General features: G+C 43.2%; 1 protein-coding gene across 1 annotated transcript in view; it reads left to right on the forward strand.

The window, feature by feature from the left end:
- ADCYAP1R1 (ADCYAP receptor type I) overlaps positions 1 to 10,478 on the forward strand; it is a 185,440-nt gene extending 174,962 nt beyond the window's left edge. The window contains exons 14-16 of the mRNA XM_074986332.1: positions 2,718 to 2,847; positions 5,363 to 5,404; positions 8,979 to 10,478. Coding sequence (XP_074842433.1) covers positions 2,718 to 2,847; positions 5,363 to 5,404; positions 8,979 to 9,167 — 361 coding nt within the window. The 3' untranslated portion in view covers positions 9,168 to 10,478. The remainder of the gene's footprint in view (positions 1 to 2,717; positions 2,848 to 5,362; positions 5,405 to 8,978) is intronic.
- Positions 10,479 to 15,810: the final 5,332 nt, after the last annotated feature.

Here is a 15,810-nt window from a genome sequence, read left to right on the forward strand (position 1 = left end):
GTCTCTCCAACTGGCTTAGTGCCTTTGTTTCAACATCCTGAGTCAGGAATAGTATGCTTCAGTCAAAAGAGACAGACTCTTTAACATCTAATTCTTTCACTCCTACTATAAAGGCCTCTTCTTCCTTGTTCTGAGCCAGTGTTTGACTTTCTGTAAACCTGGGTGTACACAAAATACTTCTTGCTTAGCATTCAGTTTGCATGTATGTCACAGAGTTAATTATAGAGAGTACCCTACAATCTTGAGATGGCTTTGTAGTTATAGATTAAACAATTTAAAGCCAAGAGAGACCATTTTGATCAACTAATCAGATCTTCTGCTTGGCACGGGACATAGGAATTCACCCAGGCATTCCTGCATTGATTCCAGTAACTTGTGGCTGAATTAGAACATGCCATTTCAATACACTGTGAAAAAATGTCCTGTCCCTTCCAGCTCTTTGTTTTTATTAGAGTTCTTCTCTCTAAAATGATGGAATTCAGACAGGGTGTTACCTTGCCTATCCTCATGCCACTTGGCTTGATGTCTTTTCAAGCCAAGCATAAATCTTGTATTATCACATGGATTTAAAGATTCTGATGGCCCGCTGTCTCTTCTTCTGCTGATTCTGGCACTTGTCTTATCCGCTACCAATTTTCCGTAGTCCATAAAAGCTGCGCACTGTGGTTTATGACATTTTGTAGCCTCCTTGTTAACTTTATCCAGTGCAATGAATTGACTGTAAGCAAATCCTGGAAGTAAATGTGGCCTGTTGACAACACATGCTTTGGCTCCCTCCAGCTGTGAAAGGGGAATGCTGCAGAGGATGGGCAGGATACACACTGCAGAAAAGCAATAAGCCAGTGTCACTTTTTGCCGTGGCGTTTATTGTATCCATGTGAGCACTGCGTATGACATAGTGGTCAGGAGTTCTTCCAGCGCTCAGCAGTGGCCTCTCTCTTTCTCTATTCCCACCCCATGACAATTCATTTTAAGGGAAATGTTCATGCGTCCCCATCAGATGTTCCACAGCCACTCGTCTTTCTGCTGGAGGAAATGAACATTTGGAACCCTGACGTTAATCTTTGTGACTACTACAGACAGGCTTGTGTGCTTACCCCAGGAAAGGTCAACATGTATGGTAGCAGAAAGCAAGAGGTGGTTTCTCATGGCAGCATGCTGCCCTACCCAGCATAGGCTTGTGTAATTAGGGCTGGAGTGACATATAAATACTGTAACAGAGCCATACATAACATGAATTTCATCTACTTAGAATCAACGGCTTGCTAGAGGTTACTAGTCTCAGGAGGTAGTTGTGGTAGTCTATAACTTCACAAAAAACTAGCAGTCCTGTAGCATCTTAAAGATTAATAATTTTATTTATTAGGTAATTAGCTTTCATGAGTAAGACCCACTTCATCATATTTTTGTTCTCAGTCTTCTTGTCTAAGTGCATTAGGCTTGATTTTCCTCTCACACCATTTCACATTGGTGCACCACAGTTGACCTTAAGGGAGTTACACCAGATTTCCACCAGTATAGATTTCCACCAGTGTAAGTAAAAGCAGAATCAGGCCTATGGGCAGTAGACTTATAATTACATAATACTATGGAGACCTTTTCGCTTACAAGAGGAGGTGAAGTCAGAGAAAGGGAGATTTTGGGAGCTGCTATGAAGAACGCAACCCCGGTGGTGCTGTTATTTATTCTGTTTGTGTCATGACAGCACTTAGAGACCTCTGCTCAGATCAGAGCCTGTTTGCATTTGGTACTCTACATACCCCTAGTTAGAGACAGTCCCTGCCGAAAATGGGTATGTCTACACAGTAGCCTTATTTTGAAAAAAGCTATTCTGGGAGACCTTATTTTGAAATAATGCTGCTACACGCAAAATGCATTTCTAAATAGAACTCAGCAATTTCAAATAGAGCATCAAACACACAGAGCCTATTTTGAAATTGAGCTATTGGGTGCACTATGGCTTATTTTGAAATAGGCTCTATTCCCTCTAGCTGCATCTACGCTGAATCATAGTGTCGGCAGCTTGATGCAAAGAAGGGCTCTCGAAAATTTAAATGAATGCTAATTTGCATATTCATGCAAGATCAGACTACTGGCAGAGGTCCTTGCTGGCAGAAAACAAGCAGTGTAGACATGGTTCTTCCAGAAAAAAATCAGGCATAAGGGGCTCCCAACAAAGGGGATATTTGCTGGCAGAACCACATCTACACTACTTGTTTTCTGCCCACAGCACCCTCTGCCAGCAGGGCCATTTTGCATGAGTGTGCAAATTAGCCATATGAATATGCAAATGAGCACTCATTTGCATTTTCAGGACCCCTCTTTGCATGAAGCTGCTGCCACTATGGATCAGTGTAGAAGCAGCCTATCTTGGCAGCACCTCTTTTGAAATAGCTGTTTCGACATTGGTGCTATTCCTTGCAGAATGAGGTTTACCTATTTCAAAATAAGCCAACTGCTATTCTGAAATTATTTCAAAATAATAGTTGTGTTGTGTAGACACTAAGATAATTATTTTGAAATAACTTTGCTGTGTAGACATACCTTCAGCCTGTATCAAGTGTCAGAAATAGGAGTGAAATCAGGGGATGAGAAAGACTGGGAACCTTTTATATGTATTATTTTAATTTTTTTTCCAAATGGAACATCACAAAATGTTAATTCAGAGTCACGCCATCCATGGCACACATTAACATTCTTTCCATTTGTCATAATAGGAGGCTGGCCCGCTCCACTCTGCTGCTTATCCCCCTGTTTGGAATTCACTACACGGTGTTTGCCTTTTCTCCTGAAAATGTCAGTAAGCGGGAGAGACTAGTGTTTGAACTGGGACTGGGATCGTTCCAGGTGATTATCCTGTGAATTCTGCTCTTAAGAACAATGAACAAAAGAAATCCGTGTTTGTTTATGACTCCTGTCCATTGGGCGACCAGCTGGCTGGTTTTCAACCAGAACACCTTGTTGAAATGGCACGCTGGCAGCTCTGATGAGCACTGCCAAGCAGGCCAATAAAAGTCTGCGCAGTTCATCCTGATCTTGGGGCACCTCCCTCTAATTTTTGCCATGCCTGAGCAAAATGAATTTTGTTATGTGCACAAGCATGACAATGATGTGCAACCCAGAGGTTCAGAGGGCAACCCTACAAGCAGAAGCTGAGGGATTTGGGATTATTTGGTTTGCAGAAGAGAAGATTTTGGGGAGATTTGATAGCAGCCTTCAACTTCCTGAAGTGGGTCTCTAAAGAGGAAAGCTGTTCTCACACATTTCCTAGAGCTGGAAAGGGTCTTGGAAGGTCATCCAATCCAGTCCCCTGCCTTCTTAGCAGGATCAAGCACGACCCCCACATCTATTTGCCCCAGTCCCTAAATAGCACCCTGAACAATTGAACTCACAACCTTGCCCTTAGCATACCAATGCTCAAACCACTAAACCATCCTTCAGAAGTAGTGCATAGCAGAACAAGAAACAGTGGTCTCAAGTTACAGAGGGAGAGGTTTAGGTTGGATATTCAGAAAAACTCTCTCACCAGGAGGGTGGTGAAGCGCTGGAATGTGTTGCCTGGAGAGGTGGTGGAATCTTCATCTCTAGAGTTTTTTTAAGTCCCAGATTGGCAAAGTCCTGTCTGGAATAATTTAGTTGGGGTTGATCCTGCTTTGGGCGGGGCGGGGACTGGACTCGATAACCTCATGAGGTCCCTTCTGGCCCTAGGAGTCTATGATTCTACAGAGGTGACATGCAACACATCACCTCCATATGGGTGCACATAACAAAATGCATGTGGCTGGGGTGAGGCCAAAGGCTTCTGAGCATGGGAGGGGGCTCCGGCCTGGAGCAGAGGAGTGCAGTGCAGGAGTGGAGCTTGACAGGAGGGTTCAGGGAGAGAGCACCTCCCCCAGCCCTTCTCACTACAGCAGCTTGCAGCCAGGTGAGAAGCATCTCTCCAGCACCACAGCTCCAGTGGGCACAGATGGGGGAGGGGTGCCTTTGCCAGGACCGAGGCAGATCCAGCCTAGCTGGGTGTGGGCCATGGAAGGAGCACCTGTCCCCCAGCAGCAGCAGCTTTGGGGCAGCCCCAGGCTGGATGCCATGGCTGGGGGAGAGGTTGCTCCTTCCTCTGGCACCAGCATGGAGCTGCTGCAGTTCTGGGGCGGACACCTCTGCCCCTGACCCGAGCCCAGAGCTGTCAAGGCCAGGGAGCAAGCATCTCCTCCCCACCCGCCCAGTATGGAGCTGCCAACTCCATGCCTGAGCCAGCAGACAGAGATGTTGCACTCTGCATGCCTGCCCTGAGCACCTGCGTGGGGCTTATTCGGCAGCTGTACACCCGCCCAGCTGCATAGCTTAGAGGGATGGGGTGTCAGCAGATCCAGCTCCTACGGGAGTGGGGACATGCGTCTCTGCCCTGAGTGGGGAGCAGTGCTTGTAGCTGAGAGCAACGTGTACAGTGCACTGCCAAGCCCCCGGCTCCCAACTCCCCACCTAGGAGCCAGGCCTACTGGCTGCTTCTGGGAGGCAGCATGGTGTCCCAGGACTGGCAGGCACCAGGCAACCTATCCTAGTTCTTCTGACCAGGAGCTGCCCAGGTAATCCCAACCACAACCCCCTTCCCCAGCCTGGCCATTGCCTTGAGCCCTCCCCCTGTGTAGTTACCTCCTGCACCCCAAGCCCCTCATCCCTGGCCCCACCCCAAAGCCCACATCCTGTACCCCTACCTGCACCCCAAACCCTAGGCCTGATCTCCCTCTTGCCTCATAATATTTAAAAGCCTGGGGCCATCTCAGGGACATCACCCCCAGAGCCCTCCACCTCTGCTGCACCCCATCTCCCTACCTCAGTTCTGAGCCCCTCTTATATCCTGAATCCCTTGACCCTTCCCCTCAACTTCGAACCCCCTCCTTCACTCCAAACACCTCATTCCCAGCCCCACTCCAGAGCCCATATCACAGCTGGAAACCCAGCCCCTCCTGCACCTCCACTACCTGCCCAAGTTTTGACCGTCCTCCCACACTTGGAGCCCCCATTTGGATCCAAACCCTCCTTTACACACACCCCCACACACAAACCTTAACTCTTAGCCCAGCCCAATGACAATGAAGGTGGGGAAGAGCAGGCCACTGAGGGAGGGGAATATACTGTGGTGGGTGGAGCCTCAGAAAAGGGGAGGAGCTAGGCTGTTTGGTTTTGTGCCAATAGAAAGTTGGCCACCCTAGCTGTGCATGGCAATGTCTCTTACTTTGTGCTCATTCACTTAGTGTATGTGCATTGGAGACTACCAGGGTATTTTTACCCGGCCTCCAGCTATTTTCTATTATTTCCTTAAGGATCTGAATTGACCATTTGACCATCTTTTCTGTTTGTCCAGGGCTTTGTCGTTGCTGTTCTCTACTGTTTCCTGAATGGGGAGGTAAGATCTTTGGTATTTTACTTGTTTTCGTTCTTCTGTCTAGCACGGTATTTGCTTGTATCTACACTGTCTAGCTCATCTCTCAGCTGTAGTTCATTAACTACCTACTCCTTTGCTCTATCCAAATTTCAGCATGCCGTCAGCAAAGCCGAAAGGAAGCCTGACTTTTAGTCAAAGCACTGGGCTGATAATCAAATAGTTCTGGGTTATAGTCCTGCTGTTGCCACTGACTCATCATGGAATTGCTCAGAAAATCACTTGGGTATCAATGCAGGATTGAGTTCTTAATATCTGTTACACTAGAGCTGTGAAATGGGCAATAATATGTCCATACTTCACATGGGTGATCTGTGGCTACATTTATTCCTGGCTTGTAAAAGGCTTTGAGATCCTTGGATGGGAAGTGTCAACGGAGAAAAGACCATTATCAAATATGAGACTGTACAACGCAGGGGGCTTATTCCTTCCTATTAGTAAGGGACTTTGCCTCTGAAGATGCCACAGAAATGCTTAATATCTATTTCCAGCATTTGTTGTGGGCAGTTTTTGCTGTTTCTTTACATTTTGTTAAATATTTTAGTCTGTAAAAATAATTTTTCTCAACTTTGACCTTTGGCACAGTGCATGGGGAGGTATGAATTGCATTCCTGCCTATTAGCACTTTAAAGACTAACAAAATAATGTATTAGGTGGTGAGCTTTCATGGGACAGACTCACTTCTTCAGACATCACGAAAGCTCGCCACCTACTACATTATTTTGTTAGTCTTTAAGGTCTGCTTGTTTGTTTTGTTAGTATATAGACTAACACTGTTACTATTCCTGCCTATGGCATTTATGATTCTTCCCTTAGAGATACTGTAGATTTGATCCTCCATTTCATAGTAATTGTGTTTGTTATTCATCCAAATTAGTCACTGGGGTTTACAGTCATTGTGGTTTTCCAAATGTGGGACATTTGCTCTGAATGTGGGATGAGAATTAAAAATATAGAGCCAAATCCTTAAGTGATATATCAGCTTTTCTTAGTGGAATGCTACTGATTTACATTATCTAATATGACCCTATGACATCTGCTGGACTCTTTTATGTATATACACACAAACAAACACACATACGTAAAGGTTGACCCCCTGTAGTCCTTCACTCCCTGTTCGGGCAACATCCATAGTACAGCATGATTTTAGTTAGCCAGACAGCCACTTATCACGGTTGTGGCCAAATTTCCCATGGTCCCACATAGTTTGTTCCCAGCCCTCAGTCCTGGCTGTCTGTGTTCTGTGCTGTTATTTAGCTGTAATTTACCCGTAAATGTCTTCTAAGAGCCCAGTAAGCAGTAGAAGTGTTGGCAGTCTGCTAGATAATATTGACCTCCTGTGCTTCAGCAAATTCTCTGATTTGGCACTGAGCAGGTCCCAAGGTGCCAGACTAGAGCCGTTCAAGCTGTATGCATATGTGTATATATATCCAGTGTTCTGTATTTTTACATAGGCAAATCTACAGTAATGGTGCTCATTTAAAATTCCATCTCCATGCAATAAAGGTATGCTCTAACTTTGTGCATCCCATTCATGAATTAAGACTGAGGAGTACATTTTCTAGCTGGTATGCAGCATCTTAACAATACCTGTCATTTATAAAAAGCTTTCCACTGTTATAGTTCTTAATGTAGTAGATTCCCATATATGTATTTACATTCCCACAGCCATCAATGGCACATTAAGTCTACCTGGGCATACCCTACTGTGTTTGTTATATATACACCTAGCAAGTTCAGTGGCAGACAAGTGGTTAACAAAGAAGTGTTAAATCTAGTTACTTGTTCATCTTCCAACCATCATAGCGTGTCCTAGTATTGTGACATTTAGGTGACATACCAGGTGGTGCTAGAAAGGGTGGCCTGAAAACTTACATTTATGACTTCTGTCAGCCCTTTATGGGGAAGGTTAGAGACAAATGCAGTCTTTTCAGTAGCCATACATCCAAAAAAGGCAGATAGAAGGACAAGATGAGGATGAGTGGTGTATGAAGTATATTCCATCTCATATGGTTCAACAAGTGTTCTGTCCAAAGTCAATGTCAATGCAAGGGAAAGTCATTCCATTGACTTCACTGGTTTTGGTGGTTCATGCCCTAGGAATGATTAACTCAATGAGTGCTAAATGCAATAGAGAGCAAAAATCATGAGCACAGGTGATGCTGTTTATTGCCATTCTGACAGGAAAGATTCGGATCTGATTTGAGGATGGTGTATCCCTACACTTGCAGCCCATTGTTTCAGAATTGAAAAAAAAATAGATCATTGGCCATATGATTCCTATGTTCTGGATATGGAGGGTGAATCCTCACTGCACTGAAGGCAATATCAAAGCTCTCATTGATTTCAACAAGGTCAGGATTTCACCTGGAGTTAACCACTTACTGCTGGATGTAGGAAGAAACTACCCCCCAAGAGCAGATAGAATCATAGTATCATAGAATCGTAGGGTTGGAAGAGACCTCAGGAAGTCATCAAAAGCAGGACCAGTCCCAACTAAATCATCCCAGCCAGGGCTTTGTAAAGCCAGAACTTAAAGACCTCTAGAGAAGGAGATTCTACCACCTCCCTAGGTAACCCATTCCAGAGCTTCACCACTCTTCTAGTGAAATAGTGTTTCTTAATATCCAGCCTAGACTCCCCCACTGAAACATCAGACCATGAGATGAGTCCATAAATGTCTATTACAGCTATGCTTCTAAAGTACTAGCCAGTGTCATGGACAAGATGTGGGACCACAGTCCAGAATCAAAGACTAAGAGAGGCAGTGAGCTTAGGGACATTATTATTGTTATTGTTATTTTTTGCTTATTATTTGTATTATCATAATGCCAAGAAGTCCTAGCCATGCATCAGGTCCCATTGTGCTAGGTGTTGTACAAACACAGAAAAATAAGAGAATCCCTTCCCCAAAGAACATGCAATCTCAGTGTAAGGGCACGTCTACACTAGGCAGGAAAGTCGATTGTAGATGCACAGATCTAGCTCTGGCAGTTGCGTAACTAGAATCAACTTATCTGCAGTCGGCTTACCTGGCCATCCACACAGAGGGAGGTCCACAGGAGAAACTCAAGGTCAACTGCCAACCCCAGATAGCTGAGTGACATGCATCTCTATTAGGTGTGCAAAATAGAATCCCAGAAGACTGATCAGTCTGGGTCAATCTTCCATGTAGCATAGGCATACCCAAAGATAAGAGACAACAAATGGATGAAGACAGAAGGGGGAGTACAGTCAGCATGATAGGCAGTGGACATAACAGGGCCTAGGTGCACCACTGATCTAATGAATGGTAGCAGCTCATGTTCCCTCCTCTCTGTGAGCATCCCAAGGAGCCTGTAGCGAGTGTGCCATAGGTCCATATGGCATTTCCCCACTCTTTCCACCCTCTGCAGGTCTAGAATTCTCCCTATAGCTCACTGAGGTGGGACGTTCAAGCCCAGCCTTAATCACTGTTTATTTTTGAAACTTGATTGTCAGCATGTACCCGAGCGGCTAAGTACATAAAAAAATGACCTTTTAAAGTTTCTCCCTAAAGGTGCAATCAGAAATAAAGAGAAAATGGAGGAGCTGGAAAGTCAACCGGTATTTTGCTGTGGATTTCAAACATCGCCATCCCTCTCTGGCGAGCAGCGGAGTGAACGGGGGGACGCAACTCTCCATTCTGAGCAAGAGCAGCTCTCAGATTCGGATGTCCAGCATAAATGCGGAGAATCTAGCGACATGAGCAATTAAATAACCAGCCCCCATACAATAAGACCCAAAGCACCCCTATGAAAAGAAAAAAAAAGTCATGATTTTGGTGGTGTGGGTTTTCTTTTTTAATTATGATGATTACTATGATTTTTTAATGTGAAATGTGTCCAAAAGCATGAAATAAAACATCCCCGGCATTTTGCAGAGAAGAAAAAGAAAAGGGATATTTTTTTAGCACTCATTGTAAATATACCACTGAGATCCACGCCATTGACAAAAATAATCAATAAAAAAGCAGATCCACCCCAAACACACATTGACAGCACCTGCAAGTAATCCATTGTCCGCCAAGTGTATAAATGATTGCTGTGCTGTTGTGAACATTGGTTGCTGAACAAATCTGTCTGTGCATGGACTTCATTGTTGTTATTTTTCGGGTCTGGATATTCCCCCCAAAACCAACATATCTTAAACATTCCTCAGGCCCATCTTTGGTGTCTGAATATTCTCAGTCTCCTTTGAGTCTTAGAATATAGTTATAATGTTTGGGTTAATCATGCTGGCCAGTTCACGAAGGACTCTGCAACTGGATTTCATGGCTGAATTTGATCAGAAGAGCCCAGTGGACGTAGAACATCTGCTGTGATCGTATGAGACAGAATACCTGTCACCATTCAGGAATGAGGAATCCAGGCAGCAGAGGTGGGGTCAGCTGTTTTATGTTCTAGCTAAGCTGTGAATTTTTTAAGTGGGCCATCCACTACAGAGAGACGTATATTTTTGGGGTTGATAGGTTGGTGTTTTTGAATAACATGAACAAAGGTTTCGTTTTTTCTTCCCCCCGACGATGCTAAGAGGCAAAATCAGCTCCAGCATTCTTGCTTCCTCTGGATAACACTGAAACTTCTGCATAGATGTCTGATCATTGCCGTGTGTTGATAGTGGCATGACACGCGTGTGGCCTTTGCTACTGGGCTGGCAATGACAGTGTTATACCTCACGTTTGCCAGCACAAGATATTCAACAGGGATCCTGTAATGGATAACTAATGTTCTCAGTGTCTGAGGAGTGCCTGAGATGAACAGTGAGACACTGCAGAAGAGAATGATGAAGACTGGATGATTGACCATAACTGGTTGTTTCTTCTGTCCCTGGGTATTTTGTTTAATCACAGATGTCATAAATGGTGATGCCTGAGAGACAAAAAAGAAAAAAAATAGTCCTTTCCAATTTTGCCTTGTAGTTAGAGCCATGACTGGTGCCTATCTGCTTCAGTCAAATCTCTATGATGTCAATTATTTCCTGAGAGGTTTTATGTGGTGCATAAAGGCTTTAAGGACTGTATTTGCTCTTATTTCTTTGTGGATTTGTGTGTGTGTGTGTGTGGGTGTGGGTGGGTGGGTGGGTGTGTGCTAAAAACAAAATGACATTTTGCATATGATGGTCTGGATTTAAACTAATAGCAACCAGGAAATTCAAAATTTTGGCTAGTGCTTTGTTCTTAATTGAAAAGAAAAAAATGTGGTGGGAGAAGGGAACAGCCAGATGCAAAACTTTGCGGTTGGCAGAAATTTTGATTTCTCTGGGCTTTGTTAGTTTAGGTCAGAACTTGTAATGTCATTTTAAGTATAGACTTTTTTAAAACAATACTTTCCTTGATTTTAAAAGGAAAAAAATCATGAAAAGTTATGAGAGAAGTATTAATTCTAATACTTAGTGCTTTATGGGACGTATTCTGATCTCAGTTACAATGGTGTAAATCCAAAATTATCCAAGTAGAGTTTGGAGTCAATCCTTTAAGCCATTGAAATGGATGGATCACGTGATTATTACCTGTTTTGTTCATTCCCTCTGAAGTACCTGGCCTTGGTCACTCTTGGAAGACAGGCTACTGGACTAGAAAGACCACTGGTCTGACCCGGTATGACCATATTTAGGTTATTTTGAACAAAAAGAGAGTGCTGCCTTAACTCAGTGAGTACAGAAGCAGATATTTAGTCCAGGTTCACACGACTATAAGGGTGAAATTCCTTCCTGTACAGAGGACCAGCCAAAGGATTACCACTTAAATATACTTTGCAGTCTGAAGTGGGACTGATATGACGCATAGACTTTTTGCAGTCCTCTGCCTGTGACTGACCCTAACCGAGAATAGAATTTGTCCCCCTCTATTCCAGACATTGTGCAAAAATAACGTAAGTCCTTTTTTAACCAATAGATTGGAAACTTTTCTCTTACCAGATGTTGCAAAAAGCTGTTTTAGCGAATTTCTTTATGAAAGGTGTTCTTAATGGACCAGAAAGACACTGAAGATGGAGCTGGCAGATCTATCCGGTAAATATATACTTATAATTTTGTAATCAAAACTAATAAAGGAAAAGATAAAATTTAGTTTTGTATTTCTGTAGTATGGACTTTCACAAGGTTAATACTGACAATACTATAAGTGTATTTTCCAATGAAATGATGGACAAAGCATATTTTCCATGAATGGTCACTAGCCAATTTTCAATCATCGATCACTATATTTAAAACTTGTCTCTGGTTGAAGAAATGTTTTCTTACCATGCTTCAATCCAGAGCAAGCCATATTTTCTCTGACAGTTCTAAAATCCTCTCCTAATTGAGTTGGTGGGTCTCAGGGCTTGGTTGACAGGCACAGGGTTGATTTTGTGGGATTCAATTTCAAGCTTCTAGTCTGGACTTGCAAAATCGACCTCCCAGGAGTTGCAGGGGACCCCAGTACGCCTCATGAGATACGAGGAGTAAGGGAGGTCAAAGGGAGAAACTCTGCCCTCAACTTTCCCCTGTATAGACAGACAAGTTACTGAGCGCAGATATGTTGATTTTACCTACGCAATTGTGGTCACTAAAATTGCGTATCTGTGGTTGACTCTAGTGGTCTAGTATAGATGTAACCACAGTACAGTGCCACATCGGTAAATGTCCACATCACAAAATCACCCTCACAACTGGCACACAGGGGAGGCCAGAGCGTCAGCTGATGGCAATCAGTGCAGCACCACTGGTGTCCATGTAATGAAGTTGGTTTTCCTCAGCCGAGGGTCTCATATGGGTACATGTTGGCAATCTCAACAAGAGAGACCAAAGACTGAATGATCGTGAAGACTGAATTCACCTCTTGATTCCTAGAGGCAGTTGTGTTGGAAGCTTCCACACTACATTCCACACGTTCAGCCAACTGGTGGTTCTCTATGTATGGACTGCTTGCTGCCCAGTCAGCACAGCTGTGGCCCATGTGACAACCTCAGGGTCACATAGGTATATATATATTGTGTGGATGTGACACAAATAACGTGTAGAGAGCTGCCTAAGTGGCTCACAATGGTAAATATGTTGAAGACCACTGTGGTGAACTGATAGAGGACTTCAGTCTTTGAGATTGTTAATCCAGTACCGTTCACCAGCAATGCATTTACTGGAAGTCGTATCTCTCTATTTACTTAATATAGTCTATATTCTCTAAAGAACATGCCAATCCCTTCTATTGGGAGTTTTTACTGGAAATGCTGACCACTTTTACAATCATGGCCACTCTGATGCTCAGTGTTACTCAAAAGATCATACTTCAGGTGTATATAGAGAAACTGGTAGTTAGCTAAACAAAGATTCTAATGCTATTGCACAAAATATGCTCTTGGGTATCTTTATGTTGAATGTAAATTGAAGATACTAGACGTGCATGTTCCCACTTCTGGTGACCATAATTAGTAAGCATCAAGATAGAAGGAACCAAAAGAAAGAATTGCTTCAAAGCGCGTGTAAATATCGATTCATGTGTAACTGTGTTTGTTTTATTTCTCACTGTGAAATATGGTTTTGGAGTGAGAAAACATCTGTTATTAAAATGAAATGTAATTTAACAAATGTGTGCTAAGCTCCTTGAGCTATTTTTTTATAAGATGCCAGTTATGCATTTCTTGTCTAATTTTCCTATTTGGCTTTTGTAAATGTACAAAGTCCTGTGTACTGCAGCTTTTGTGGGTTTGTAGCACATAGAGCTACTGTTTGGTTGTCTGCTGTTGAATGGGGAAACGTATTTTAAAATCCTGAAGCAAATACTAAGTCAGAGCAGAGTTTTTTTTGTTTTTTTTTCATTGGTGTTGGGCACCCTTACCTCTCTTGCAATTCATTTGAATTTGTGTCCAAGAAACTCAGCACTTCTGAAAATGTAACCTTGGAGGCCAAAATTATTGCACCTCAATAAAGGAACCCTGAATTTCAGAGGCAATAAGGGTGAAATATCAAACCACTTTGCCTAACTCAAGTACTCATGTTTCAAAAAGTTGGTCTTAAAATTTCAATGACACAATCTCAGAGGCATTCAGGAAGGACTTTCTCATTCCTTTTTTAGACTGTGGCAGACATTTCCCATTGGGCATAGAGGTCTAATCGAAGTTACCTATGTACAGTAGTAGGTTCAGAGAAGAATAGCCCAAGCAGAATAGTCCAGAAGTCATTCTTATGATGCAATGTGTGAAAAACCGTGTCCTCCAGCAGTGGTGCTCAGAACTAACCATGTGGGGCCTGTTAATACATATACACACATGCCATGGTTCTCACTGCACATGGGCTTCAGTTAATCATAGCTAGTACTTCTGAAGGTTAAACTCAGAATTTAAATTCTCTTTCTGTGTGTACCCAAGGTGACAAGTTATGCCTTTGTTGCTTACATTGTTGGTTGTTACATTAACTGGGCTAGAAAAATGATATTTTTGTGGCAGTTATCAGAGGTAGAGGCTCCATAAGTGCCTTTTAGGACTGGACAGCAGTTAGAGAGATGAAATCAATTTAAGATTATCTTTTAATTTCAGCAAGCAGGTTGTCTCTTTTAAGATATAAATTTGTGGTCAGTATGATCATATGTCGCAATAAAAATAATAATAATATGCTGGAATTATAATTATAATCCCTACCTAGATTTTGATGATACCCTTGTGTCTGAAACCTGGGGGACAGGGGGAGGTTGCCTTTGAAATGGGATGGAATTAAGCTGTATAACTGTGGAAACAGAGCCTAAATTCACTGAAGTCAGTGGGAGTCTTGACACCGTCTCCATTGATCTGTATAATATAGGCCCTAATCTGGAGACTGGTCTCAGCACAACAGTATAAATCTGACAACTCCATTGGGTTTACTTACCCTTCCCTGTGTCTACACGAGCCCCTTCCTTTCAAAAGGGGCACGTTAATGAGCAGGTTCGAAAGATGCAAATGAGGTGCTGCAATGAATATGGAGCACCTCATTAGCATTATGGTGGCCACGGTGATTCGAAAGTGCAGCTTTTCAAATCGTGTGCTGCCCATGGAGACGGGACCTTCCGAAAGGACCCCCCCCCCCCCAGTTTTCAAAAGCCCTAACACCAGATTCGATTAGAAAAGCTGCATATTCATTGCAGTGCCTCTTTAGCATCTTTCGAACCCGCTCATTAACACACCCCTTTCAAAAGGAAGGGGCTCATGTAGACCCAGCCCTTACGTGTGGTACGGCAGAGACGGCATACTGCTGCCTTGAAACCTTTTAACAAGGTGGTGGAATCTCATCAGTTCAGCAGTTTGCATGAAACTCCCAGTTGAGTTGGCAGAAACACCACGCGATCAAATGGTGACATTTCAGCAGTGGCGCACCTGAAGTTGATTCTCGGCCATGATTTAGACTCCCAAGGGAACTTCAAAACCTGGCCTCTGATTAGTATGGATCTAGCTCTTAACATTCTCTCTCTGGTTATAACCCACAAGGGTAGGGATTCCAGCAAAGAAAGGACATTCACAATGATTAAATGTCTTGGTACCAGCAAAGATAATGGAGGAAATTAGACTGAGTCACATCTAGACAGTCTGAAAACGGATAACAGTTCCTTGTTTAATGTGTATTCTTACATGGCATGCTCTGCTGTCTCTTGTTTCTCTACAAAAAGTTTAATATTCAAAATGTTTAGCCTCTGGGAAGCTTTGAATTATCATTTCTGCTGAGAATCTCTTAAAAGCTCAGCGTTTTCTTTTCTTCACTGATTAAACAGTTGAAAGTTATGGTTAATGCGAAGCCCATAAATCAGCAAAACTGTTTCCAAACAGAACATCTGACAATATTTTCCTTGGCTTCAGATTATCTCCAGTGAACACAACAGAGCATTCTGAAAGTACCAGATGTACGTTATGGTGGCTACCTCCTGGGATGGGAAAGATCTGGGGACTGGGAAAATCAAAGGAGACTAGTAAACTAGCCTGCTCCAGTCAGATGAAGTTTTGCTCTTCTTCAGCAGAATTTGATTATTCACCAGGAGAAGGGCTAAGTACATTCTATGTGTGTTTGAAATATCAAACATTTGTGCACATAAAGCTGCAAAGCTTGTTTAACACTATCCTCTATAGCCACAGTTACACTACAGTGATCTGTCAACAGAAGTCACTCTCAAAAGAGAGATTTCCCAACAAAACTTCTGTTGACAGAGTGCAGCCACACACAAAAGCCCATCAGAAGAGTGCTTCACTCTGTCAACAGAGCAGCCGGACTGTCCAGCTGCTCTCTCAACAAAACAGGCACCTGGAAGCACAGCAGTTCCAGATGCCCTTGCTATTGAGAGAAGGCCCCCCAGGGCGTGCACACAGCCTCATGGCTGAGAGGCAGGATTGTGCTGGTGAAAGTGCTGAATT

This window comes from Carettochelys insculpta, chromosome 2 (genome assembly GCF_033958435.1).
Source record: "Carettochelys insculpta isolate YL-2023 chromosome 2, ASM3395843v1, whole genome shotgun sequence".
NCBI lineage: Eukaryota > Metazoa > Chordata > Testudines > Carettochelyidae > Carettochelys > Carettochelys insculpta.